Source organism: Gymnogyps californianus, chromosome 11, assembly GCF_018139145.2.
Source record: "Gymnogyps californianus isolate 813 chromosome 11, ASM1813914v2, whole genome shotgun sequence".
Taxonomy (NCBI): Eukaryota; Metazoa; Chordata; class Aves; order Accipitriformes; family Cathartidae; genus Gymnogyps; species Gymnogyps californianus.
This window is the reverse complement of record NC_059481.1, coordinates 400,313-427,410: the sequence shown is the minus strand read 5'-3', so window position 1 is coordinate 427,410 and position 27,098 is coordinate 400,313. Positions and strand designations below refer to the sequence as shown.

General features: G+C 59.4%; 1 protein-coding gene across 2 annotated transcripts; it reads left to right on the top strand.

Annotated features, from left to right (window-relative positions):
* The first annotated feature begins 8,009 nt into the window (after nt 1-8,009).
* SHF (Src homology 2 domain containing F) lies at nt 8,010-27,098 on the top strand. Of its 2 annotated transcripts, none has more exons than XM_050903156.1 (7): nt 8,010-8,417; nt 15,943-16,072; nt 17,281-17,499; nt 19,143-19,280; nt 22,384-22,555; nt 22,935-23,054; nt 26,587-27,098. In XM_050903156.1, exons 1-7 carry the CDS (start codon nt 8,034-8,036, stop codon nt 26,771-26,773), a joined length of 1,350 nt encoding a protein of 449 aa, XP_050759113.1. In that variant the 5' UTR covers nt 8,010-8,033; the 3' UTR covers nt 26,774-27,098. The 2 variants fall into 2 exon arrangements, with proteins under 2 accessions (XP_050759113.1, XP_050759114.1); XM_050903157.1 differs by having other exon boundaries at nt 8,013-8,417; nt 22,913-23,054.

The window sequence follows — 27,098 nt, the reverse complement described above, 5'->3', positions numbered from 1 at the left end:
GCTACAACAGACTGATTTTCTGCTTGGTTATGTTTTGGGATCCCCTTGCCTGGCTCCAATGTTCAGAGATGGAGGAGAATTGTCCTCAAAATGTATGGAGCAGGGATTCACCAAAGCTGTCCTGTCCGACCTTCAGGGAGCGCAAAGCCTGGAGCAGCCTCTTGAGCCCTTTCCTTGTGGGTCCAGCATCCAGCTGAAGACGGGATGTGATAAAAGCATCCCAGGGGAGAGTCAGCCACCCCACAGCCCTATATAAACGCTGCCACATGTTTGTGTGTGCCCTGCCTCATTCCAGCTGCCAGCCCGAGCTCTCACTCTGCCTTTGTCTGCGCCAGGAGCGGGAGCCTCCTCCCGCAACAGGGATTTATAGCCTGCACACAGCCACCTCTTAACCCCTCTTTGTGGTGCTGAGCGGGCAAAAAACAGGCAACCACGCGCTGCCAGGCAGTCTGCCCGCCCTTACCTCTCCACGTCTTGCACTTCCCCTCTGAATTCACCTTCATTTTCTGCCTCCCCGCCCTTTCAGAGACACAGGGCTGGGTTGGTGGCAAAAGCAATTGTTCCCCTCTGTGTGCAGGGAATGGCCCCTGTTTTGCTGTTATCCGCCGTGCCCATCTTCCTGATGATTGGTGACAGCCCTATTAAGAGATATAAGGGGAATGCCAGGGGTGGTTCACACCCCCTAGACAATGTAAAGCTAGCGAGAGTCTGTCTGGAGAAGGACTCAGCTGTGTGAGCGTGGCCATTGCAGCTGGATTAATCAAACCCACCATTAACACTTTCCTGGGGCACACAGGTCCCCTGCCAGCCCCAGAGCACAGGCCTCCAACCGGCACGTCGCTCTGATTGAGCTGCAAATGCTCCAGCTCCTCAGTTTGCTCTGCCTCAGATCGATGAGTGCAGGCGGCTCCAATCAATTCCACTTTACCACTTGCTATCAAGTTCAGATCAGCGCTCTCCCAGCTGGTCCCGCTTCCTTTGTTCATTCAGAGGTGGAATTCCAGGCATCTTATCCCACCTGGACACTGCTGTGCCCTTGCAGGGTCAAGCCCCCTGGTAGGGGCAAATAATACCCCGCGGACACGGATGTTCCTCCCTGCCGTCCCCACCGGAGGGCCAGCAATGAAGGGGTTGAATTTGTGCTATGGCTGGAGCCCTGAAAGCGTCAACCTGGCTGGGCAGAGTGTGAAAGTGGGTGGCTGGATGAGGCCATGAGATTTGCATGATATAATATAGCTGTTGCCACCAAGCCGGCATCTGTCATGAGGTTTCCCTGCCACGAGCCTGGTTTTCCTGGGGAAATACTGAAGGCAGCTGCAGAGAGCTCCTGTGGCTTGGCTCCCCTGTCCCCACGGGCACTGAGTGCGGCTTCAGCTCTCCAGGGCTTGAGCCCACGTGAAACGATTTTACAGAAAAAAAAAAAAAAAAGCCAAAGAGTTTACATAGTGGCTGTTTGGAAATTTCCCTCAAACCCATACCTGGCATTTGTCGGTGAAAGAAGCGTTTCTCACCCTCTGGGTGTCAGTCCTGAAGTAATTTTTTTCTCGTATCTGTCACCCAGCTCTCTCGCTGGCCCGTTTCCAGGGTGCTGCACCTGGATTTGTGGAAATGAAGTTCCCCACAGCTCTCCACACCTCGTCAAGTGTTAATGAAATAACGGATCACACCAGAGAGCAGTTATGACGCTCAGGGTCGTGGATGTGCAGAGGGCTGTCAGCGCTGAGAGCAGAGGCAGAAAAGGCGCTTGGTGCGGCTGAGGCAACGACCAATGTATCTGGCCCTGAGCTGGCAGATGTCTGTCAGCGAGTTGTCATCTCTTCTTTTGGTCAATTAGCATGGTTTCAATTATATTATCAACTGCATAATGATTTCTTTTGACAGAAAGGTTGGGGAGCTGCAAAAAGTGTCTGCAAGAATTTGCTCCATTTGGTAAATGCACGTGCTTTGGGCATATCCCGCATATCTGGACAGACAGCGTCCGAGTGGCCTGAACGCACTTACAAAGTCCGGGTCTGCATCACGTGTGCGAGTGTTGATGCAGAAATGTCCTAGTTTGCGACACTTGGGAGGAGCAACGTGTCACTTCATACGTGGGACTTGGTGTGGGCCCATGTGGGCCCATGTTCTCCATGTTCCTCCTTGCTTTCCCCCAACTTACCGCTTGTCTTTGGCCCTTGCCACCTCTGTGCGACTCATTGTGGCAGGCTGGGGTGAGAGGGGGCTGCAGAGCATCTTGTGCAGGGCATCCCTTCCATGCCAGCCTGCTCCCTGCCTTCCCCAGAGCACCTGGCAGCGAGCTGGGATGGGTGGGCATGGCTGCTCCCTGCCATTTCCTTCTGGCCTGATGGGAGCTGGGATATCTGGAAGAGATGAATGAAGCTTGCAGGCTCCCAAGTGCTATGGAGCAACTGGTAGGGGATGTGCTTGGTGTGCGGACGAGAGGCTGCTGGAAGAGGGATGCTTCCAGCCTGGGAACGGCTTGCCAAATGAAAGCATGCTGCCTGCATGATATATCTGGGAGCAGTATCCCCCTGCACGTGGGCAGCTGCTGCGGTGAGAGCGGCCCATCTCACCCACTGCCCAGTCTTTGATGGTCTCCTGGTGCAAATGTGTAGTAACATTTCCCCTGGACACGATCCCTGCCTCTAAATATTTGCAAGGCTCCTTGTGCCAGTCTTTTTAGTTAGCGGTGCTTGATGGATTTCTTTCTGTGGATTTGTCCGGTCTTGTTCCTAAACCACGTAGCATCTCCAGCGGCCCGTGGCGCGGAGGGCTGCTGTGCACCGAGTCACCTCCTCGTGTTTATCCCCGACCTGCCAGTCTCTCCCCACCCTCCCCCAGCCGCACAGATCTCTGCCCTGCGACCCCAGTTGTCTCTTTTCCATGCCCAAGAGCCCTGGTCCATCCTGCACCCCATGTGCAGAAACTTTTGATCATCCTGTCGCCCTTCTCTGTGCATTTTCCAGCTCCGCTGTATCCTCAGGATGGGGAGACCACGACCGCACACCGGCTGGGACTGACCAGAGAATAGTGGCGCCTCTGATGTCGTCTGTACCTTTTCCTAACCCTTCCTATCAGTTTTGATGGAGAGGTTTTGCAGTTTTGACCTCTGCTGCGTGCTGAGGGGACGTTTTCACGGACTGTCAGAGTTCCTGGTCTCAGAGCCCGGGACTTTAGACGTGAGGCTGGGCTCGGTTTCCCCATGTGTGTCACTTCCCTGACACTGGCTTTTGTCTCGTTTTGTTGCCAAGTTGCTCAGCCTCTGAAAGTCCTCCTGCAATTCTTAGCATTCATCTGCAGTATCCGGAGTAATTCAATATTATTAGCAGATTTTGTCCCTTCTCTACTGACCTCATCTCATCAAAGGATCTGCTTGTGGAAATGCAGGTGACCTCTCTCAGCTGGATCACCCTCAGGTGCCTGCTGGCTCTTTCCAAGAAAGCCACTAGCTTTGGAAAAAAGAAATTCACTTTAAGAGAGCTGTGTCGACTCTTTCCCAATATGTCATATTTATCCATCTGTCCTCTAACGATGCCAGTTTCCTACTCCTTATGCCAATTTTTGTTCATTTGCAGAGAACAGATGTGTCATTTATCAGTCTGGGGCTCCCTGGCCGCCTCCTGGGAAGCATTTTTGGTGTCACAGTTGCCACTTTCCAGTCCTCACGTCCCTGACTGTACCCAGACCTCGGGAGAGGCTGGGGTGTCACCCAGCAGATGTGACATCCTCCCGGTCCCTGCTGCGCTGCACAACAGGGCTTACATAGGGTGGTCCCGAGGAGGGAAGAGGCTGGAGTTGCCACAGACATTGCTAAGCTCCCGGGGATGGCTTTTACTTGAAGCTGCGGAAGAAGTACCTGGAGATTCAAGGGGCTGCAGGCTTCCCTGCAAGCCAGGGGAGATGCTGGTGTCAGGGGTAGCAGCCGACCCAGCGCCTGACTCAAGTGACACGTTGGCAAATGTGAAATGCTAAATTCAGCCTCCACATCACCTGTGGGTGAATCATCTTCCAGCACCTCCTCAAGAGCGTGCAGGAGCAGAGACCTTCTCCTCTGAGTCACCAAAAGCTGCTGCCTGGGGGATGCTGGGCTGTGTCCACACCACCCAGGGTTAAACTGGAGGGGAAGGTTTACCAGGACGATGTGGCCTGAGCCCTCCTAGACCCAGGGAAGGTCCCGTCTCCTGTTCTTGGCCCGGCTGCCAAACAGGGCTCCTGTCCCCAGCTGTGGGTGAGCACAAGGAGCACTCAGGGTAGCTGAAGCAGCTCCTCACACCCAGGAGGATGGATGAGGGCTGAGGACGCACACAGCTCTCTGCAGGGCTGGCAGGAGCCCGGAAGACGTTGCCTGGCTTTTTCTTCCTGGTGCGTGCTCCGACCTGCCTGGGAAGTGTTTACCCAGGCGAGCAGCTATTGCTGCCTTCGGTGAGAGGAAGGGCCGTGCTGTGAGCTCCAGCCCAGAGACGACAGAGAAGAGCTCCTGGACCCTCCAGAGATGGAGAATAGGGTGGGAGCAGAGCTCCTGGTGCAGAGGTCCAGCCCCGGGTCCCTGCAGGCCACTGCAGGCGGCCTCCTGTCTCCCCTATTCCTGCAGTCCGTAAGAGTGAGCCAAAAATCACTTCTGTGCAGCCATGGGTTGCTCTCCTCCCGACTGAGGACTGTGTGCGCAGTGGCTCCACCGCCGTCCTTCCCTCCTTCCTGGGGGCTCCGTGGGCTGCGGGCAGCGTGAGCAGCAGGCAGCCGCCGGGGCCACGCATCCCACCGGGGGGGCTTCCCGCCATGGCTGCATGAGAGAGCAGCCGAAATGTGGAGTCTGGCACGCAAGTGGCGCAGCGTGTGCTCCCTGATCCTCTCCCGTCTGCCAGTCCTGCCCCGTGTCCCCCGCCAGTCCCTATACGAGCGATGCTACGTGACAGCCATCTGTCACGGCAATCCGCCGGGCCGCAGCGACTCGCAGGCCACAGTTGTGGTATCGGGGCCAGTCTCTACGGTGCAGGCATCAAACCCGGGTCCCAATGTGCATCAGATACGGGGGATGTAAACAGTTGGGGATTGGAGCAACACCAGCTGCAGCGTGAGACGCAGATGGAGCTCAGCTTTGGCGGTGCGAATGCAGAAATCTGTCGCTGCTTCTTCAAACCTGAAACGAACTGCTGTGAACGGAGGGATGTCGCTAGTGTCTCGTCACGACTGCAGAAAAAATATGAGCAGCCCGTGCCAGTGCTGAGCCATGCGGGGCGTAAGGAGCTCATTTGGTCTCCTTCTGGACTCCCCTTCAAAGCTCCCCAAGCACAAAGAAGTCTCCTGAGGGGAGCTCCCACCCTGGCTATGTTCTCCTCACCCTGCTGCCCCATGTTGCTGTCTGGGTGGTTTGGCCCAGGCAAAGCCAATATCCAGGGGAAGCTCAAATCTGAGGGCTAAGGTGGGTCCAGGGATCTTCTTGATGCCCCTCCAGGATCTGCTGAAGCCTCAGGTGAGAAGGGGATGCCCCACAGGGCACAGATCAGAGAACGGGGCTACGCTGGGCCAGGTGCCCACCTGCCAAAAGGCCGCAGAGGAATTTGGAAGAGAAGCAGGCCCAGCAAATGGTGAGGAGGTGCTGGGGTCCTAGGTGGGCTCAGACCACAGACCCTCTTCGATCCCCAGCATGGCCCTGGTGCAGCTGCCTCTCCAAGGAGGGAGCGATGGGAGGGGATGTGACAGGACGGGATGGGAAGGAAGGACCTCTGCAGTTCCTCTGGTATGGTAGTATTTTTAAAAAAAACCCACCACCACAAGCTAGATCCCTCCTCGGTCACCTCTCAGGAGACGCTGAGTGTGTGTTTTCCAGGCCTGAGGATTTAACAAAAGCCATCTCCAACAGATGTTGCTGAACATCCTCCTTGGTTACTGACAGAGGGTGGAAGTACTCTCAATCTCATGTGCCATCAGCCCTGCATCCTGCTTCCTTCCAAATGCCGGACAGACAGATTTATCGAGAACCTCTGTCTTTTCTGCATTTTAATAACAATCTCATCATCCCCATCTGCCAGGATTGAGGTCTGCTGCTAGACCTTAAATGCTGCCTTGTATTCACTCTATTCCTGGCAGACACTTTTTCTCCTTCTGATGCCTTTTGTGTCTTGCATTCCCTGCACTCTGAAATTTCCAGTCTTGGTTTCTGGGTGCCATGGCTGTCTTCTCCCTAGGGAGAAAGCTCCCTTGATGTCCGGTTGGACCTGAGGGATCTGGCTGGGTTTCTTGGACAGGAGCGTGCAGTGTGCGCGTACTCAATAAATCAGCAAATCTGGGACTCGGTGGGGTCACTGGGCACGCATTCGGCATGTGCCATGCCAGGCTGGCACAGGAGGCTCAGCTCCTCAGCAGCCCCATCCCAGGTCTCCTCCTGCACAGGGGCTGGAAGGAAAGGGGGGGTCACCATGAGAAGCTTCTTTCTCCACACATCCTCTCCTCCCTGCAGCAGGCACCCCGACAGCCACGTCCCAACATCTGTTCCCATAGTGGGGCAGGAGCCCGGCTCACGGTGTGAGGACGAGCAGGACCACACTGTGGCATCTCTGCCCCCTCACTGCGTGCCTCTGCACGGCTTCACCTCTGCGGTGGTCCTGCTTTTGGAGCATCCTGCCTTTGGCCCCCTTCCCTTTCAGGCACAGTTGACCATGGCCTTCGGGGGATTCAGCCTGCGAGCAGGGCCGGGAGCAGGTTTGGGTGAACGATGTGTGCGCTTAGGAAGGGGTGTGGAGGATTCAGCAGCGCCAGTCTGGAGACAGGGCTGTGCACAGTGGCTGCCGGGGGTTAGGAGGGCATGGGGTAACAGCCGGTCCTGCGTGGTGGGTGAGCAGGGGTGGTGGTGGCTGGTGATGGGTGTGTGTGCAGGGGTAACTGTCAGAACACGTGTAAACGTGCTGTTTGCCGCTGCGACGGCCTCGGCCTCCGCTGCCACGCTCCAACACACTGCTCCCAATGCCACTTCCCTGCTCTGCACGCCTGTCACCACTGGCCCCTTACCCGCAAATCCAGCCCTGCCTGGGCTGCACCCCAAGGGATGTCCTCCAGCCCGTGGCCTGGCCCCGCGTGTCCTGGGGCTCAGCCCTGCACACTCGCCCCGACGTCCCTGCACACCTAGCCCGGCTCAGCCTTCTTCCCAAGCGCCTTCCCCTGGCTTGTCCCTGCTCACCCTGGTCCCGTGGTATTTCTTGTGGGGGTCCATGGTGCCAGCCTGGTCTTTCGGAGGCTCTCCCTGGAGCGATCTGCTCTGTGGGTCCTGCACGGCGCTGGTTTCATGAACACCTCCTAGGCAGTGGATTTGCCACCGAGGGACCCTTTATTGCTCCTATCTCGTTAGCAGCCTCCCCGGTGGCCCTTCTGGTGCCACCGCAGGCACCTTTCCTCCGCTCCCAGAGCCAGGCGATGCTCCGGGGGAGCGGGCAGCGGCGGCGGCAGCCGGGGCCGGATCAGGCCCGCGGTCTCCAGGCTCCGCAGCAAGAGGGACGGGGCAGCGGCCGCCCTTGGGGGGCCGATTCTCCCCAGGGGCCGCGGCGGGACGCGGGGCCACTGGGAGGGAGCCCAGAGCCAGTGGCTGCCTGGAGCCGCGGGGGGGTCGGCCCGGAGCGCCGGGGAAGGCCGGGCCGGGCGCGGCGGAAGGCGGGCCGGGCGGCGGGGGAGCGGGGCGGGCCCCGGGGGAGGCGGGCCGGGCCGGGCCGGGCGGCGGGGGAGGCCACGCCGCGCCGCGCCGTGCCGTGCCGTGCCGGGGGGAGCGCGTCCGGGGAAGCGGGGCGGGCGGAGCGGGGGAGGGGGAAGCCCCGCTCGGAGCAGCCGGCGCGGCGGCTCCGGCAGGTGGCACTGGCCGCCTCCCCCGGCCGCCTCCCCCGCTCCCCCCCGGCCCGGGCTCCGCCGCCGCCGCCGCCGCGCTCAGTCCGCCAGCGCCGATGCTGCTGAGCGGAGCGGCGGCCGGCTCGGAGCGCGGCGGCGGCGGGGCGGGAGCCGGGGCGGGGGCCGGGGCGGGGGCCGGCGGGGCTCCGCAGTGCGTGGGCACCATGGCCCGCTGGCTCCGCGAGCACCTGGGCTTCCGCAGCGCCAAGCCCGCTCCCCCCGCGCCGCCCAAGCCCGACTACCGCGCCGGGCCGCCGCCGCAGCCGCCCCCGCCGCCCGGGGGCGCCGCCGAGCCGCTGGCCGCCGCCCAGCCCGACATCGTGGCGGCCTACCGGCTGCAGAAGGAGCGCGACTTCGAGGACCCCTACAGCGGGGCGCCGCCGCCCGCCGCCCCCGACGGGCCCCGGTACGTCTCGCCCAAGCACCGGCTCATCAAGGTGGAGGCGGTCGAGAAGGTGCCCGCCAGCCCCCCGCCGCCGCTGCTGACACCCGCCGCCCCCAGCTCGCCCCCGGCCGGCCCCGAGCCGCCCGACGAGCCGCCGCAGGAGGTGAGTGTCCTCGCACGGGCACCCCGCCGCCCTCCCCGGGGTGGCCCGGCCCCACGGCCGCGGGGATGCTTTGGGTCGCCCCGCCGGACCCTCGGCACCCGCTGTGAGGAGCAGGGCCAGGACCCCCGGGGCAGGTGGAGCCCAAGCGCCGAGGGCTGGCCGCGGCCAGGCTCTGCAGGGGCTCCCGCTTCGCGTCCCCCCGCGCCCCGGCAGCACCGACATGCCGGTCACACGTCAGCAGCAGCGGCGCTGCGGGGGCGGCCCCGGCTTCTCCTCCCGCTCCCGGGGTAGGCAGGTATCATCCCCAGCAGGAAGCGTCGCTCGCCGAGGTGCGAGAGCGCAGGGCCTGCCGGCCACCTTCCCCCCCTCCCTTCTTGCCATTTCTTTGCAGCCAAGTGCTTCGTGCTCTACAGAGGTGAAAACCTTCCAGCCTGGGAAGGTCCCGCGCGGCACAGGACCGTCTCCGGTGGCCTCTGACGCTGGGGCCAGCGGCCCTGGGCCTCCTTCCACTCTGTGCCCAGCGGCACGGGTCTTCCTCTGCCCGCTCGCCAGGGCCTGCCCGTGCCAGCGGCGGCGGACGGGCCCCCCTGAGCTGCCGTGCTGCTTTGTCAGGGAGCCTCAGCGCCTCTTTGTCTGCCGCCTCCCAGCCGGCTTCTCGGGGGGGGTGAGAGCGGAGCCTGGCGCTGCCGGTGCCAGAAAGGAGGCGAGAAACGTCGCCGGCGAGAGGCAGGAGCTGAGGAGAAGCTCCCCGTGGGGAGACGGGCTCGAAGCGGCACAAGGACCCGGTAGAGGAATAAACCCGCCAGGGCTGCGGCCGTCGGTGCCGGGCCTCTTGGTGGAGAGGTTGATGCGGGGACTGCGCACATAAAGGCAGGAGGGGTAATTAGTGCCCGCCAGCGCTGCCGCCTGCAAGACGGGGCTTGTCGAGCGAACTCGACGGGATTACAGATCTGGCTGGTGGAGGGAATGGTGGATACAATGATCCCATCCGTGGTCCTGGCATTGCTGGGTGGTGTGACGAAATGAGTGCCGGGCAAAATCTGCTCGGGAGTATTTTAAGCAGATAGAAAAACTTGTTGCTGGTGGATCTTGGAAAGTTGCTCGTACTGACTAATCGCTTTCGGGAGGTTTCCAGAGGGGCCTGGCAGAAACCCCCTTTTGAGCCAGGATCCTGTGAACTGGCCACTGCAGGCAGCAGAGGAGGAGGAGGAGGAGGGCACTGGCAGTGGGGACCGGAGGTGCCATCGTGGTGATGTGGTTTGCTGAGGCAGGCTGGATGGTTTTTCCTGTGGAACGCGCGGTGTGGGATCAGAGGAACCAGGAGCGGGTGGTGGTCATAGGAAGGACTCTGGCTGTGATGTGCAAAGGGCTGAGCAGGAGCTGCAGGAAGCGGGGACTGCCAACAGGTACAGCCAGGGCTGTGCGGGCATCCGAGGGCTGGGGAGAAGCCGGAAAGTTGAGAGAAAAGCCAAAAGCTGGGATACATTTGGGGAAACTCTGCTAACAGCACTAGGCTGAAGACCCTTCATCTTATCCAAGATAGACGGTGATTAGATTACCTCCTGATCTCCTGCATGCCTCTGTGAGGAGGAGGTTTCTAATTCTTCAGGGCTCTGGTACGTGATGGACACAGGCAGAGCTCCGGATGCTGGGTGAAGCCAGAGATAAAAGTGGGAATATTTGGTAGTGCATGCAACTGTCCATTAAAACAGTTTCCCTGGAGGAGCCGGGGAGCGTCCACCACGTGGAGCATCTCTGTTGGGCTTGAGCGCCCTTTTGCAGCTCCCATCTGCTGGCCTTGACAGTGGGCTGAGCGGTGGGAGGGTTCCCCAGTTGCTGCAAGGTCATGGTGGTTCTTTCTGGAGGTGGTCCAGCAGGACGGAGGTGCCTGCTGGGGGGTTGCTGATGCTTGCGGCCCTTGCTCTTGGCGACAATGTCGAGGTGTCCTGGAGCAGGGAGGACAAGCTGGGGTGGGGCTGGAGCCTCTGCTGAGCTCTTCAAGCCGAGATGATGGTTGTGGCAGGGGGCTCAGTGCTCCCACGCTTAGGAAGAGGTGGTGGGCACTGTTCCCTACCCGCTGCGGGGACTGGGACTCCAGAAGGCCCACGGATGTGGGCCTTGAGTTGTGGTGATGCTGAAGATAAAGGGAGAAGTACAGTTTTAGGTACAGGCAAGGCTGCTGGAGCAGAGAGTTTTTTTGCTAATGACTGACAGTGAAAAACACTCTAATAAAATGTGCAGCCCTTCCAAGTGGAGAGGACGAGGATGGACAGAAGTGGAAGGAGGAGCCACCAGTTCCTGGTTGTGTGGTTTGGCCGAGGCCGTGTGGTTTGTGGTATGGGCACTGCGTTGAGGTTGGGGGACTGACCATGTTCCCTGGGAGCCCTGTGCCCGCTGTGGCTGTCCTGCCCGTTCTGGAGAATTGAAGACGGGGCAGGAACATCTTGTCAATGGCATCCTTCCCGCCTCAGTCACGCGATGCTTTGCCATCATAGCATGAGTCGTCACATCTTTCTGCCTTGCGTGGGATCTGCAACATCTTGTGGGGACGCGCTTAGAGTGAGCTCTGCAGTGGCTCCTGCTCCATTAAACGCTTGCTGGACATGGTGGGGACCAGCACAGGTCCTTCTCCATCTGCTTGGTCTGGGCAGTCCTTTCCCTACAGCAGCGGATGACGGACTGGCCCTGTACAGCTTGCCTGAGCGAGGCGGATACCCTGGAGATGTCTTCTCTGCTGTGTTTGGATTAGGCGTGAGGAGCAGTGCCACTAGGATGCAGTGGGGAGAGATGCGGCGAGGGACCTCCCTGTGTGGGGACGCCTGCACCCAGGGCACAGTGTGCTTGGGGACGGGGTTGGGGATCTGCCTGGGGACATCTTTGTCTCGTGCCCGTCGGGACCGATGGCTGGCATTTTTGCTGGGAGCGCAGGGTCAGTGCCGCGGGGTGTGGGAATGGCCGGCCAGGAAGCTCTTGGGCGTGTGTCTTTCCTGCAAGAGCCTCCCCGAACTGAGTCATCCTGCACGATGCCGTGCTGTCCGCCCGGCGCTCCCTCCTCCTGTGCCACGGGTGCAGCTGTGGGCTCCCCGCCTGGCCCAGCCGTCCCCCACGGGCTGCGGACCGGACCCTTCTTGGAAGGCCAGCGCTCGGTTTGCTTTTGGGTTTGGCTTCGGTGTCCACTGAAAGCCAAGCTGCAAGATGTGTAAAACTGGGGAAATTTTGCACCTGACAGAGAGAACGAACTGAGTTTGGTTATAACTCAGAGGGGCCCCAACGTTAAACCCAGCAATCTCCTGGGGGGACCCCAAATATGCTTTATCTCCAGGGCAAGAAACTTGTTTATAAAGTGAAGGATCTCCCCAGGTGTCCTCTGGGGACCTCTCTATAGAGTGGAGCATCTTGTCGCAGCAAAAGGTGGTGGCAGGTAGGATGTTTGTAGGCAAGATGGGGTGAAGAGCCCCAGCTCTGCCCTGGGATCTCGGTGTCTGAACTGTGAACTCTCTTGGAGAGCTGCCATCTGTCGCCTTCCCTGGTGGGCAGCACAAAAACTGCTTTACTGCGAGAACCCAGTGATGATCTGGTCCTTCACCTTAATTTTCTTTTTTTCTTACAGTTGGCATAAATAATAGAGCGAGACCAGCCTCAGTACCGCAGCAGGGATCTGGGTGTGCATTGCCACGGCAGATAAACGCGTGAAAAACACTCACGCGCACAAAGAGGACGTGTGTCCCAGTGCTGGCGGTGCCTGGCTGCTCTCTGAAGGACTGGTCTGCACCAAGAGCTGCCCTGGGATGGTGGCTTTGCATGTCAGGCTTTTGCTTAGCACCCGAATTATTTCAAATCTAGCAAAGCTAGTGCTGTGTATGAGCAGGCAGTGCCTCAGTACCCGGGCACCTGAGCGGCATGCTGGGATCGGCCGGGCGGTGAGCAGCTCCCTCCGCGATACAGGAGGTGAGTGAAGCATGGAAATGCCTGGCCTTTGACCGAACCGTCGGGGGTCTGGGGCACCCCTGGGAGCTGCCCTGCCAGCGGCTGTGGCCCCCTCCTGCGCTGGGGGAGCGGCTGCATGCACCGTGGCTGCTGCAGAGAGCCCCGTGTGGCTCGTAAAGTCCAGTGCTCGGATCAGGAAATGTCAGAGATGTAGTTTCCTGGGCAACCTTAATTCGGCCCCACGTGCAAGGGCATTAAGACGCAATCGGTAATTGCGTGATCCCCGCCGTTTGCCCTCTAAGAGCCCTGCCCCATTCCCAGCACTGGCTGGAGCCTCCAGCCTCAGGGCTTGGGGTACTGTTCTCGCTTGCTTGATTGTGTACCCCGAGGTTGCAATGCTCCTGGACACATGAGTTCCCTTCCCAGCTTTTCCGTGGCTCTCCGCTGTCATACCTGACCATTTAAAAAAAAAAAAAAAAAAAAAAAGGGGTTTACGTTCTCAGCACCCTATGGTGGGGAGACTTTGCTCCTACGAAGAGGCATCCTTGAGATAGTGGAGGAGTAAAGCCAGTGTGGCAAAACGCCACCAAACCTAGGGAGCTTGGAGACTCAAGCCCCTGATCTGAGCCATTTGCTCTGGGTCCGAGCTAAGCCCAGCAAACCGCATCTTGCCTGCGTAGAGCCCGTCTAATCGCTGGAGTGGCTCTGCACCCCCCTGCAAGCAAAATACCCAGTTTTAGGGGTCTCAGCAGAGACGTGTTAGGATTCTCCACCATCCTCTGCTTTCTAGACCTGGAGGCATCTGAGTGGGGGCCGCTCTGTGAGCTTGCTGGAGCTCGTGTGTCCCTCCCTGGGAAGCCAGACCCAAGCGCTGAGGAAATACGGAGGGGGCTTTCCTCCGGTTGGGAAGCGCGACCGCAGTGTGCAGAGGAGCCTCTCGGCTGCCGAGTTGCTGTGCTGGTGCCCTGTCTTGTCTGACGCTGCTCTGTGTTTACGGGGTGAGAGAGGGAGGGTCCAGGACTCGCACCAGCAGCAAGCTGGGTCTATGTCTGCCTAGCAAAATGCATCTAGGAAATGGGGTTCATGGCAGGTTTGAATGTGGGCTGGTTGGGCTCGGGGCAGGAGGAATGAGCAGGCAATCCCTTTCTGAGCCTAGGAGGGTCAGCAAACTGCGTTTCACAGCCCCGCAACATGCTTGGAGCCATGAGAGCTCTTTGCAAAGGGTGAGCATCAGGCCTGGCGCTGCCCATCTGCCCGCCTTGCAGGCACTCACGTGTCGAGCCTGTGCATTTGTGCGTGTCAGGACGCCTGCCTGTGTGCTCGTGCCTCCCTTGGCACTAGTGTGTGTGCGAATGAGCTGTCGCCGGCGTGGGGCTGTGCTCTGCAGATATCCTTGCGGCGGAGCGAAAGCCTCTTTGCAGCTTTCCGAGGCATGGGTGCAGCCCCCGGGATCTCCCGGCTGTTTGGAGTGGTGGGCACTGATCTGCCCTCGGGATCTCGCAGGCAGTGGGTGGGAAGCACCCGCCTGCTGCAGGCTGAACCCCTCTTTGCCTTGGAGAGGAAAAGGGTGTTTAGAAAACAGAGGGGCTTCCCGCAACGAATTTGCAGTCACTGTCGCTCATCTCCCCACCCCAAGGGTGTTAGGTCGGGTCCTAGTGACCAAGCAGCTGCAAAAGTCTCCGGCAACTTAGATTTCCCTGGGAGGTTTCGCCCCAGCGGTGGCAAGCAAACGGCTGCAGCCCCCTGGGCTCAGCATTGCCCATTGGTGTCCCCAGTGCCCGGCGGGGCCCGAGCGATGCCACGTCTCCCTCGGATGACGGAGGCAAGAGCAGATTTCCTGTCTCCCGCTGCAAAGCCAGGGGCTGGCTGCTCCTCCAGCCCCGTCCCGGCTCGCTGGCACCGGGCCCTGCCTGCAGAGCCAGCGGGAGGTTTTGCTCTTTCCCTCTCATCCGGCGGAGGCCGGTACCCCGAGCAGCCATCTGTCCTGCTGCTGCCTTGCCGAGGGGTTAGAGCATCTGCTTGCTCCCACATTTGAACCCCTCTTGTGCTCGCTCGGGGTGGCTGCGAGCCCTGTGGCTGGCGGGGTTTGCTCCAGGGATGATGCTCTGCTGCTTGCTCGTGCCCCGGTATGGAGGGGCTGGGCTTGGAGAGCTGCCCCGGCTCCCCACAGCCTGGAGCTGGGACGTTTACGGAGGAGGTGGTGAGCCGGGACGCGGGGAGCTGCATTCCTCCCGCAGCTCAGAGGGATGCGAAGGCTCAGGGCCGTGCGGAGGTGTTTACAGCTCCAGTTCCTGTTCCCTTTTCCTGCTGGGTTTTGCTGCTCGAGGCTATTGTCGGCCGTTTTGCACAGGAAGGAGGAAGAAGTGTTTTTGCTTTAAGCCAATTATGGGAGCCGGAGAGGAATGCGTGAGCAGCCCTGGTCTTCAAGGCTGGCCAGGAGCAGGGACAGCGTGGCGGTGAGGACAGAGCCTGGTGCCGGGTGGGATTAGGCAGCCACCACACCGTGCTCGGGCCGTTTGGTCCTTGCTGTGGGAGCTCTGCATAGCTGGCGTTGTGGTGGCAAAACCCATCTCGCCGGATGGTCCAGCCTAGGGTTTGCAGCCTGGTGGGTGAGCAGACCCCAGCAAAGGTGCTTGGGAGCACTCGGACGCTACTGGAAATATTGTGTGGCCCCATTTTGGGACCAGGCTTTGAGGCTGGAGGTGGAATGTACAGCTCCAGGCTTGCCGGGGGCTGCGGCATCGTGCGATGGGGTGCTCCGGCCGGGAAGCTGCTGAGGTGCTGGAGCAGGCATGTGGCTCCAGCGCTGGAGGGGATCAAGCTCTGGGACGTGCCCCATATCCTACGGCACGATCATCTCCTTTTCGCTAGTAAGGGCAAACCTTGGGCTTTTTGTGCCGTCCCTGTGACATGGCACTGGAGAGGCTCCTGGTCCTGCTTCCCTGTGACTCCTGATCACATGGAGGAGCCCTGTATTGTGTTGCCTGGGACGCGTGTGGGGATGCTGCAGGGGCCTGGGAGGGAGCGGAAAGGAAGCCATAGGCTGTTCTTAGCCCTTTTGTTAAGAAACATCTTCAAACAAGCCTGCAGGAGCCCTAGGAAATAACCAGTGAATTCCCAGTTGTGCCAGTGCCAGCTGACACCCCTGCACTGGGATCTGCGCCCCTTCTTCACCTCGGGCGAGGAAACGTGGCTGCATGCAGGGAAAGCATCTGTGTGCCATGGTGGGGAGACGGCGCTGCCGGCAGTCCCGCGTCGCGGTGGGGGCCTTGCCGGGGCGTCTGCATGGGTGCTGGCAGTGCTGAGCCGATGGTAAGGGAGGAGGCCAGGCCGCCTTCTGCTCTGCTTGGCTCCGTCCCAGCTTTCAGGACAAAGGCTGGAGCGTTTCCACGGCCGAGCGCCGGTGCCTGGAAAGCTGCCGGCTGCCAGCACCTGCTCTGCAGGGCTGCCATGATGCGGGCTCGGGGTCCCGGCTGCTGCTCTGGCTGCTGCTAGCAGAGCTCGTGGTGAGGTTTCAAGGGGCTTCAACTGGTCCCTGACACCCCCCCAAAAAGGCAGGGAGTATCCTAACCCTTCTCCTACCCTTCCCCTCTTCCAGCTGGCTGTCCTGGAGGACTACGCAGATCCCTTCGATGCAGCGCAGGTGGCTGGTAGCCAGGCAGGGCTGGAGAAGGTGATGGAGAACGATGGATACATGGAGCCATATGAAGCCCAGAAGATGATGGCTGGTAAGGTGGAAGGCTCCCTGCAAAGGCCACTCTTGTGCCTCTGGTCCCTGCTGTGTGAATTTGGTGGCCACTGCGCTCTGTTCCTTGCAGCCCCTGCCAGCACTGGATCCCCCAGTCAGGGCAAACCTGGGTGATTGCTGTGGTGGTGCACAGCCACTTTGCAGGCAAATTTTCACAGCTTTAGCCGTGTGCGATGGGCTTGCCGTAGCCAGAGCAGTCACAAAGGCTACCTGAGCAATAAAGGCACCTCGATATTTCTCCCTGCGATGCTGCCCCCTGGGACCACGGTGCCTGCTCGCCAGTCTGAGCCAGGAGAGACCTGACATTCGATGCGTCTGGCATAAAACTAAGATGGATGTGGGAGCTATTTAATTCGGTTAGGACTGGGCCAGAGCGTGCCGTTGTCTGCTGCAGCAGCGGGGTCCCCAGGGGGCTTGTTTATGGCTGGAAAGCAGGCGAGGTGAGAGCGCGCGCTCCCGAAGGCATCGCTTTTACTACTGCGGTGCACGCAGGGTTGCTGTGCCGGCTTGTGTGCTCCAGGCTCTGGCTCTGCTTTGCAGTTCCATGGTTTTCCTGGAGCGAGTGGCTTCTGGAAAGCTCACGCGGCTTTTTGGACTAGACCATTGCATTTCTTGGAAAAATCGGCAAGCGGCGAAGAGGCTGCTTGTGTCTGTGGGAGAGACTTTTGTTTTGCTCGAGGGAAGGGCATTTTATTAAACTAGCCACGCTGAGTGTCCAGGGAAGAAACCTGGCCTTGCTGCTCGCAGGGAGTCAGGCTCTGGGATGCTCTGTCCCCATGGACCCCGCTTTGCAGGGCTGCTCGAGAGTGGGGATGTTGTACTATGGGGAGAGAAGGCATCTTGGTGCTGGGGACTGCTCAGGACCCGGCTGCCCAGCAGCTCCCCTGCTTCTGGCAGGTGCTTGCTGGCAGTTTGGGGGGGTCTCCTCCATCGCTGATGCTCCCTACCCCATGTCGCCCTCGGGTGAAATTGAGCCCTTTCATCTAGCAGGGCTTTGGGGACCGTGGCTGGGCTGTGTTGGGCAAAAAGCTCATGGTCTTTTCACTCTTCTGCTAGAGATCCGCCAGAAGGGCTTACGGGAGGCTCCTGCCCGGCCGCTGCACCTCTACGACACTCCCTACGAGCCTGTGCTTGGAGGGCTGGGCTGTGTTGGGCAAAAAGCTCATGGTCTTTTCACTCTTCTGCTAGAGATCCGCCAGAAGGGCTTACGGGAGGCTCCTGCCCGGCCGCTGCACCTCTACGACACTCCCTACGAGCCTGTGCTTGGAGGGCTGGACATGGACGGTGACCGCCTGGCTTGCCCCAGGCCCAGGGAGTCCCGGCTGCCTGAGGACGATGAGCGGCCGCCGGAGGAGTATGATCAGCCCTGGGAGTGGAAGAAGGAGCGGATCTCCAAAGCCTTTGCAGGTGAGTGATGGGAGCAATAAAAGCATAAAGCAACCGATGCTGCATTGCGTTTTGCAGGGGGGAAGCTGGCTCCTTGGGGTTCCTTCGTCTTTTGGGGGTCAGTAGTGTTGGCCTCTGCATTTCCGTGGCTCGGGGAGCACTCGTGCACTCGAAGAGGCTGTTTCTCTTCAGCAGGGAGCCAGGCTGGGTGGAGTGGTGGATGGAGCTGCCTTGGCAGCCTGTCCAGTGCCCATCTCTTGTTGCCTCTTCCCCCCTCTGACCGATCACAGCCGCCGGTGCATCCCCCCCAACCTCGAATTGCAGGGGAGAGTCTCGACCCTGGGCTCAAGCAGATCCCTCCTTCCTTGGGGCAGGAGGAGAGCTGGGTGCTCCCCCAGGAGCCTTTGGCCAGGCGATCGTCCAGCCCCCTGACCTATTTATCTGTGCTGCGGGATCGATTGTGTTTGTGTTTGTTAATGAGGAAATCCATGCTGTGCATTAGTGCTGGCTCCTCTGCCTGTGCTGGCTAATTGCCATGCTCTTATCTAGCATGCATTTTAATTGCAGCATTGTGCGTCTGCGCTGCAGCCGGCGCACACAAGGCGCTCGAGCTGGCGGTTGGCGGCACTGCGTGGGGATGCTGGCGGAGAGAGGCGTGGAGATTCGGGCTTGGGAGTGGACCACCTTTTGGGTTTGGGCTCTGCAAGCTGGAGATGTGTGTGCTGGGCTCGACGCCATGGCGTCTACTCATGCCTGGGGTTGCACTCGTGCTGCTCGGACTCGGCTGGGCGCGGGGCCTGTGCCCGTGGCACGCTGTGCCGAGGATTCGGCTTGTCGGGCTCCATCATGAAATGCAGCGCGTTGCCGGGCTGGGTTTGTGCTGAGGTGTCTGTGCTCCGGATCTGGGCAGATGAGCCGCCTTTCTCGATGTCCCTGGGTGGAGGCGGCATGTTCACAGGTCTGGCTCGCGTGTGGATGCACGTGGGCGCTCCCCAGGGCGCTTCAGGCTTGCTGCGAGTCCCGAGGGAATCAGGTTGCCGTGCCCTGGGCCACGTTAGGACCTGCTGCCTGTTTTCTTCCAGAGCCAGAGCAGGTCCTGCTGTGGCTCGCAGGGCTTTTCTCCTCTCCTGCAATGCCGGAATCTCTCTGCTGGCCCATTCCCCCTTTGGGGGGCCTGCGAGATCCCTGCTGATGGGCAGCTGGTACCGGGATGAGGCAGCAACCCACTGGTGCCTGGCAGGGGAACGTGGACCCCATGGAGTGGCTGGGTAGCGCCTGGGGCAAGACGGATGCAGGGGCAGGACGGCTGGCAATGGGACACTCGTCCCCCGGACGGACATGCACGTGGGACAGGGGTGATTACAGGCTCCCCCCAACCCCAGAGAGGGTCAGCTGATGGAGGAGCAGGGTCTCTCCATTGGGAATGTGCCCCACGCCAGGCCTGTTCCTGCTCAGTGCTGGGGAGGGGACGAGACGGCCAAGCTGGCATAGGGCTCCTGGGAACGTAGTCCTCAGGTCTTTCCCCCCACTGCTCTCCTTCTCCATGGGCCTGGTGTTGCTGCTGACGGTTTTTTCTAAGCCCTTTCTTTCTCTCTTTCTCTTTCTCTTTCTTTCTCTTCCCCTCCCCCCGCTTCCCCCCCCCCTTCCCCCCCCCCCCAATCCAGTTGAAATCAAGGTCATTAAAGACCTGCCATGGCCACCGCCGGTGGGACAGCTCGACAGCGGTGAAAGCCCCCCGGACGGTGAGGCCGGTGCCTCTGTCCCTCTGCAGCATGGCCAGCCCAGCTACGAAGACGCCAACGGTGGGTCTTGCGTGACAGCGGGGTGCCCGGGGGGGCTGCGGCCGGTGCTCGCCGTGACCCTGCCTCGCTGCCCCGCCAGCGCTTGAGATGCTGCGACGCCTCGGAGCTTGGCCGGACCTGGCAGGGCTCTGCCCGCTGCCTGTGGGCACTGCCAGACATCCACCCTCCTCCTCCACCTTCCCCCAGCTCCTCCTGGCCTGTTCAGTTGTCCTGTGCCGGACACCAGATGTTTGTCCTCGCCTCTTCTGCATCTTCTCTAGCTCCACGATGCCTCTTTGCACGCAGCAGTTGAGCTGCACCAGGGGATTACTCGGTGGCAGAGTTATTACCTTCTCTTTTGTTCTCTCCTCTTTGCCTCCAAATGCCCAATGTGTGATGGCTGCTTTTATGGTCTTCTCGACAACTGCTCTAAGCATTTAGCTGATGTTTTCTTGCGACTGTTAATACCCAGGTCCCTTACAGGTGTGGTAGCAGCTAATTCAGATCCCACCGCTGAAGTTGGGGTGGTTTTTTCCCCATGCGCCTCGCTTCGTCATTTAGCACGGCTCCGTTTCCTCCGCTATTTTATTACCTTGGTGCTCAGTGGCAGGAGATCCCTCTGGGTTCTTCGCTCTCGTTTTTGCTATCCTGAACAGCTAAATCTCCCAGGTACACTTTGTCATCTCAGGTTTGCCTTGTTGTGAAGCCTTTTTTGTGTGTGCCGAGCAGCAGAGCCCCCGTGTAAATCCCCCTTGGACTCCGCTGGCAGTCTCGCTTATGAAAGCCAAATATTGCTGCTTCTCTTTTAACCCATTATCAATATTTTAAGGACCTTGCTCTTATGCCGTGGTGGACTAGGGTTTCGCCAAGAGCTTTAGGTGGGGGGGGTTTGTCGAAAGCCACCCAGGCTTTCGGGGTTGGGCTGCCACTCTTGCGGGGAACTGGGACGGATCTGCGAGGCGTGACTTTTTCTCTGCAAAGCGGCGGCTGTGCCCCAGCGTGCCGTGGCTGCCCGTGCGTCACTAACGCTGCTCCTGGTAGACACTGCGACGTGCCAGGTGCAGATGTCTGATTTCCTTATCTGCAGTTACCCAGATCCCTGCAGAGCTTCGTAAAGAAAAAACAGTGTGGCTTTCGCTGCCTCCCAGGTGGATGTGAGCACGAGGTTGCACGCAACAGCTGATTTCACTGCCGATCATACGGGCACTCCAGAGCGATGCGGCCGCTCTGCTGGGGCTGCGTCGGGGTACTGTCCCAAACCCATAGGGATGCTACAGGCTGAGATGAGTCCTGAAAAAGAAAGGTCTTGGCAGGGGGAAACTTCCTGATCCTCTTCCTACAATGAACGCAGGTGTCAAGAAAAATTAATTTCTTTGCTATGCAGCCTCTTCTCTTCCCCCATCATTTATTATCCCCGCAGTCGCTCTGACACGCATCCTGCTCCTGATGAACACATCAGTTTGTCATTTTTCCTGGTTTTAGCAACACAGAGTCTCTTTTTTTTTCCTGACTTGCTTTGTTGTGTTAAGTTTATCTTGCCAGAGTTTTGTCTCATTTTCTACTTCCCCTGTCTGGGGGTGACTTGAACTTCTTGAAGGACGTCTTCTTACTCCTAGGGCCTCGTTTTTAATATCCTGTTTAATCATGCACATGCCTCTGCCTCTCTCTGACAAGTGCAATGCATTTCTTCTGAGCCTCTAACACGATGACTTTGTGCCGCCAGCAAACACTCCGGTGTTTTGATTGTCTGGCTTTTTAACACTCGCCCCAATTTTTTAAGGTGATGAGTTGCAATTGAAGCCTGGATGTTATGTACAAGGGCGAGCCTGGCCAGTGAAAAGCCAGACCGTTGCAGAGGCAGGGCTTGTCAAGCCTTAATGCCGGGCGCCTCCTCCCCGAGCTCCTTCTCGGGGGGTTTTAAGCCATGCTAAGCTGCAGAGGATTTTGGCTGTGTTTCCTTTCGGCTGCCTTCCTCTCTTCTTGGTGCTGGGGTGGCTGGAGACCTGCTCGCCTGCGTAGGGCCCAGACAAGGTGTCCCTCAAATTAGCCGCTTTAGAGGATGCCCTGCTAGAGAGAAAAACATCCCTCTCTGGGTAGTTTTTGCCTCTGCCCCACAGCATCGTGGCCTCAGCATCGCCCTGCTTTTGCCTCCCCCTCCAGCAGCCAGGGAGCATGGGGAGGGGGGAAGCTGCCCAGCCCGGGACATCCCACTCGTCGTGGGAGCTGCGGTGCCGGGACTCGGCCACCTCCGGGGTGACTGTGCCTCCGCGGTATCAGCCACCGGCAGCCTCACATCAAGGCAGCTCTGCCTGATCGATAAGTAATTTGTGCGAGGGGGCTTGCGTTGCAGGGGAGCAATAATGAACTCTCTGGAGGAGGGAGAAACAATATTGTTAATGCTGAAATCATCCTGCACGGAAATAACAGTCGGCAGGAGGCTGGGTCCCTGGGGCACATCTCAGTTAATCCCCCGCCGCTCACCAGGCGGCACACACCGGGCCGCCACACTTTGTCGGTGCATGGGGGCTCCTGGCTGGACTGGCGCGAGGCAGGCGGCTGTGTCGGGGAGGCACCTCACAGTCAAAATGACCTTCCCACCTTGGGGAATTGTTTTTTTCACCCCAGGAGGTTTACTTGTGCCAGCAGAAATGTGTCCATCGTTTCCAAACTGACTGCTCCCTTTAGCTCCATCTACTCCCTCCTCTTTTTTTTTTTTTTTTTTTTTTCCCCCAAGATTGGAGAGCCTCTCCTTACTGCTTCTCACTCAACTCTATGCCGCAACCGCTGAATCTCTGGTTGCATTACCAAACCTCTCTGAGCTTTTGAAACCTCCCTGGAAAATATTTCCAGGGGCTCGGGTGCTGCGAGGATCCCAGTCCTGGCATGGTGGGGACCCAACCTTGTGTATCCTGGGGCACCGCAATGAGCAGCAGTCCAAGAGCTTCCCTGCCCTGCCCTTGCTTAGAGCAGGGGGATGGGGCAGCACGAGGGGACCCAGCATGATGTGACGTGGCTCTGGCTCTTTCTGCGGGCTCCCTCCACTTCCTCCAGGGGTGGGGAAAGCTGGGAGCCCAGCCTGTCCACCTGTCCTCGCTGCTGGCTGTGACGTGTGTCTGTCTTGCAGGTCCATCGGAGGGGCTGGGGTACGGCCGCACCTCGCCCTGCAGGGAGGAGAAGGCCAGGGCTGCGCTCAGGCACGGCTCCAGCAGCCTCAAGAGCACGAAGACGCTGATCGCTGAGCCTGGCCCCTTCGTTGGGGAGAGGATTGACCCTGCCCTGCCCCTGGAGAGCCAGTGGTGAGTCCTGCCTGCCGCGAGCGGCTGCCCGACCCCTCTGCCTGCTCCGGGATCCCTGTGGCCACACCATGAGGAGCCCGGGTGCAGACCTGCTTCTTCCTTTCTTCCCCGGCCCTGCATTTCTGCCTGCTGGTCCCTGCTGCCCATCTTGCAGTTGTGGGGTCCCCGTGTGCCCTCTGCACCCCCCTGAGCTGCCCGGTGCAAGCCCTGCCCCTTGTCCCCCAACCCCGGCGGTGCCACCCACATCCCTCTCCCCTGACTGTGGCTGCTGTCCCCGGGGAGGTGCCAGGGGTGCTGGCATTGCTGCTGCCCCGGGGCAGAGTCCTTCCCGGGGTGTCCGCTCTCTGCCTGGCACAGCTGGTCCCTCTCCTGCCTCCAGCTGGTACCACGGGGCCATCAGCCGGACGGACGCGGAGACGCTGCTGAGGCTGTGCAAGGAGGCCAGCTACTTGGTGCGCAACAGCGAGACCAGCAAGAACGACTTCTCCCTCTCCTTGAAGTGAGTGAGTCCGGACGGGGCTGGGGGGGTGGTGGACCCACAGCAGAGGTGACCCGGTGCTGTGGGTGACCCCTCGCGGGTGGGTGCCCCACGCGAACGTGTGCCCGTGCCGATGGGGTAACTCTGAGACGACCACGGGGTGGTCAGAAATGGCTGGAATACAAAGTCCGCACTTCTCTGCGGTGTGGCACAGGCTTCTGGTTTGGTGTCTGGCAAAAGCATCTCTTGGGAAGGCTTGTCGATCTGGAGGCACACTGCTCTTCCCTTGGCAGTGCTAGTAATCCCTCAGACGGATAAAATGATGTGCCTCACTGCTCACTTGAATGTGTCGCGTTACAGCTTCCAGTTCTGGCTTCTTGTTACCCCATTTTTTTGTAGCTTAGTTTCATGGGAAGAGAAAGTTTGTGCAATCCCGTTGTTGATGGAAACGCGGGTACCCATCCCTGCCTCCCCAGCCCACCTAATCATTGAAGCCGTTGCTCAACAGCACTGTAGAGAGGGCATTACCTTGCTTTGGTTTCCCAGCAGGAAACCTCACCCCCACAGCATGGCTTGGTTTCTGCTTGGGTGTTTTGGGGGGATCTTTGCACCCTCCCCAAGTTTTCCAGATTCCCTGAGCGCCAAAACTGCATGAAGCATCGCCGTGCGTGTCCTGCCAGGGAAGAGCTGCCCACAGCTTCTCATCCAGCTCTTTCGTGACTCTTGGGGCAGCCCAAACCCACGAAATCAAAGCTGTTACTGTCCTGAAGATGATGATGGATTAGCAAATACCTTCTTGCCCTTCTGCTGGATGACTATATTAGCTCTGTTCCTGGCAGATGTGAAAAAAGTATTTATTGAGCACTTCAGTCATCTCTGCCCAACAACAGGCCACGTATCCCTATGCTTTTCTCAATATACTTTAAGTTTCCCCAGTGGTCTCTGTACCTGCATTGCTCCCTAGTGGTTTCAGCCTCCCCTGGTTATTTCCCAGTGACACAATTGTGAATTAGATTGCTCCGTCTCTCTCTCTATTTTTTTTTTCATTTTTTTGCTGCCTTCAGCACCAAACCAGGGCAGAATTTTAGCTGAAAATATTCTTTCTTCCTTCTGCACTTGTAGCTTTCAGATCAGAAAAGAAGCCTTTCTGGAAAAGCTCCCTCCTTTCCTTTATTTTGTCAGAATTTTTACTGATGTTTTAATTTTCTCAATATTTTTTCCTTGCCCTGGCTTGCGAGCAGTTTTGAAGCAACAGCTTCTGCTGGTTGATGAGTTGTATTTGAAGCTGCGAGAGGTCCTCTCAGCCATCGCCTTGTGGGTGGCATTGGCCAGCATGTGTGTTGGAAAGCCTTGGGAGGTGGTGTTGGGGTTATTGATGGGTCTTCCTCCGTCGCCAGCATGGGTGCCTCTTTCCATCACCTCTCTACAAGCCAGTCACCCATTTCTTTGGGTTTTTTTCCTTACTTCTTACTGCCTGTCCTTAGCCTCATAGCAAAAATGGCCAAATCCTCTTCCCAAACGGCATGTGTGGCTAGGACGTGGCCTTGCAGCGGTGTGCCACCTCCCCAGAGGAGACTGCAGCCCATCCAGGAGCTGCTCGGGCATTGCCTGTCCACTGGCTGTGCTTGCAGAGAGCCCACAGCCTCAGGAGCATGATTTTTACTCCATTGCCTTTCTCTGTAGTGCCTTTTCAAGGAAAATCCCCTGGGACGCTTTTTATATAGCTGTAAGCTGGCTGTCTGTGTCTCTTTCTATTTATTTTTTTTTTTTTAAACTCTTCCCCCCCCCGCCTTGAGGAAGGAGGCGCAACCGAAGAGATGGTCTGAAAGAGAGCTCCAGTGCTGACCTAAAGCCCTTTTGTGCTGCTTTAAAGGAAAATATGCACTAGAGAGAGCAGCAGGAGTGGCTGTACTCATAGCCTGTCAGGTAGCCGGAAGGATTTAACCCTGCCGTGACAGTCCTGGCTGGTCCAGGCTAGGCAGCCCCACGTTGCCTGTTATGGACAGGGTTGTAGTGTCATTGCCTCAGAAGCTTGGAGAATGACTCCCTCCTGGCTCACACCTCTGTGGGAGTGGCTGAGGCCACGCTGCAAAGGTTTGGGTCCTTCCTCACGTCTGTAAGGTGCTCAGCAGGAGCAGCACCTGCCCCTTGTCCTCGTCCTGTCCCTGCTGCTGGCTGCGAGGCTGTCAGGTTTGCAGCGTGCTCCCTCAGGCATCTCTCCGGGGGTCCGATCTCGGTCGCCTCCCTGAGCTTGTGACAAAGACCTGTGGAGCAATTTGGGCAAAACACAACCAGCATCACATCTCGGTGGACCCGTGTGGCAGCGCTCCGGCTCTGGACTGGCACTGATCCTGCACGGGGCTCCTGCGCATCTCTCCCCTGCCAGCACCAAGCAAGGGCTGGGTCCGTCTGCAGACAGGGTGCAGCGCCGAGGGCAGCACTCGTGGGCAGCTCTGCGTGTTAGCGGTGTGACCATGTGTGTGTGTGCACGATAAACCCATGCACCTTTACAGGGTGCCATGCACAGTGCAGCCCCCGCAGCTCTTCCCTGCGGTCTGCCGCTGGGATGCAGGATGCGGCCAGCTATCACTTTTCCTTGATCCCTGGCAGGGGGCTGCAGCTCTCCCCCCTGCCCTCCCCCGGGGCGGCCGGCTCCTTGCCTCTCGGCACTAAATGGATTGCAAACCCATTCTGCTAATGCAGCTGGGCTGTCCATTACGGGCACCATCTCCAGCCGGGGGGATGGGACCGGCCTGCGCAGCGCTGGAAGCGGCTCAGCATTGCTGATGAGGTCCTGTCTGCTTTTAAGTCATCAATATTTTGCCATAATGTGCATTCCAGACGCTGCAGACAGGCTGTGGCTCTCCTCGGAGACGCAAATTAATAGCAACAGGGCCATTAGCCCGTCACTTGGAATCAGCGCTCATGGCAAGATCTGCCTGCACAGCCTCGCGTGGCTCAGTGCCCGTGCTGTGCCGGGAAATGGCCTTGCTACGCTGAGCGGGTTTTATGGAGCCCGCAGTGTTGGCGTGGGGGGGGGCAACGCACTGCAGGCCATAGGAGAAAATCCTGCTTTGCCACAGTGAGGCTGGAGATATGTAAGCTGAAGTCCTCCCGTGTGAGCCGGGGTGGGTGCAAAAGGGGCTTTGCCACATGCGAGGGGTGAGAGCCTCTGCCCCTGCATCACCCTGCAGCGAGAGCCCCCGCTGCTCCTGCCCAGGCTATGCCCTCGCTTCCCTGCCTGCACACGCCTACCCCAGCCTCAGCACTGTCCTTGTCCCCGGATGGACGCCTCGCACCCCACTGCATGGCCGTGCTCCCCGGCGGGGGACACAGTGCAGCGTGGCTGGCCATGTCCCTCACGCTGTGGGCTTCGTCTGGAGTTGGCCAAGAGCGGGATGGTGCGGGCAGGGCCACGGCTGGGGACAGGAGCCAGCAGCGTCCCCCCCAGCTCAGGGGCAGGCTGACTGTCTCGGGGAGGGTGGGGTCAGGAGCTGACGGGAGGCTGGGGCCAGCCTGCACCCTCTAACCCTGCCTCCATCTCTCCTTGCAGGAGCAGCCAGGGCTTCATGCACATGAAACTGTCCCGGACCCAAGAGAACAAGTACGTGCTGGGTCAGCACAGCCCGCCCTTCGACAGCGTGCCAGAGATCATTCATCACTATGCCAGCCGCAAGCTGCCCATCAAGGGGGCTGAGCACATGTCCTTGCTTTACCCGGTGGCTATCCGTACCCTATAGTACTCACCCTCCACGAGCCAGGCTCGAGGCCGGGTGCACCCGAAACTGGCCCGTCCGCAGGGCTGAGCGCTGCCGTGCCGAGGATGGGCTCCGGACCGGCAGCCCACGAGCAGCTCGCTGGGCACGGCCGGCGCTGTTGGGGATTGCTGCAGCTGGACCCCTCGTCCCGCTCTCTCGGGGGGCTCCCGTGCGCTGGTTTGCCCTCTGGGATGGCGCCGGGGGGACCCCCTGCGCGAGGAGCTGAGTGGGGCTCACCGGCTGCCCGCTGCCCTCGCCTGCCTCCGGGCAGAGCTCAGGACGCAAGGACTGGAGCTGGGGCCTTGGA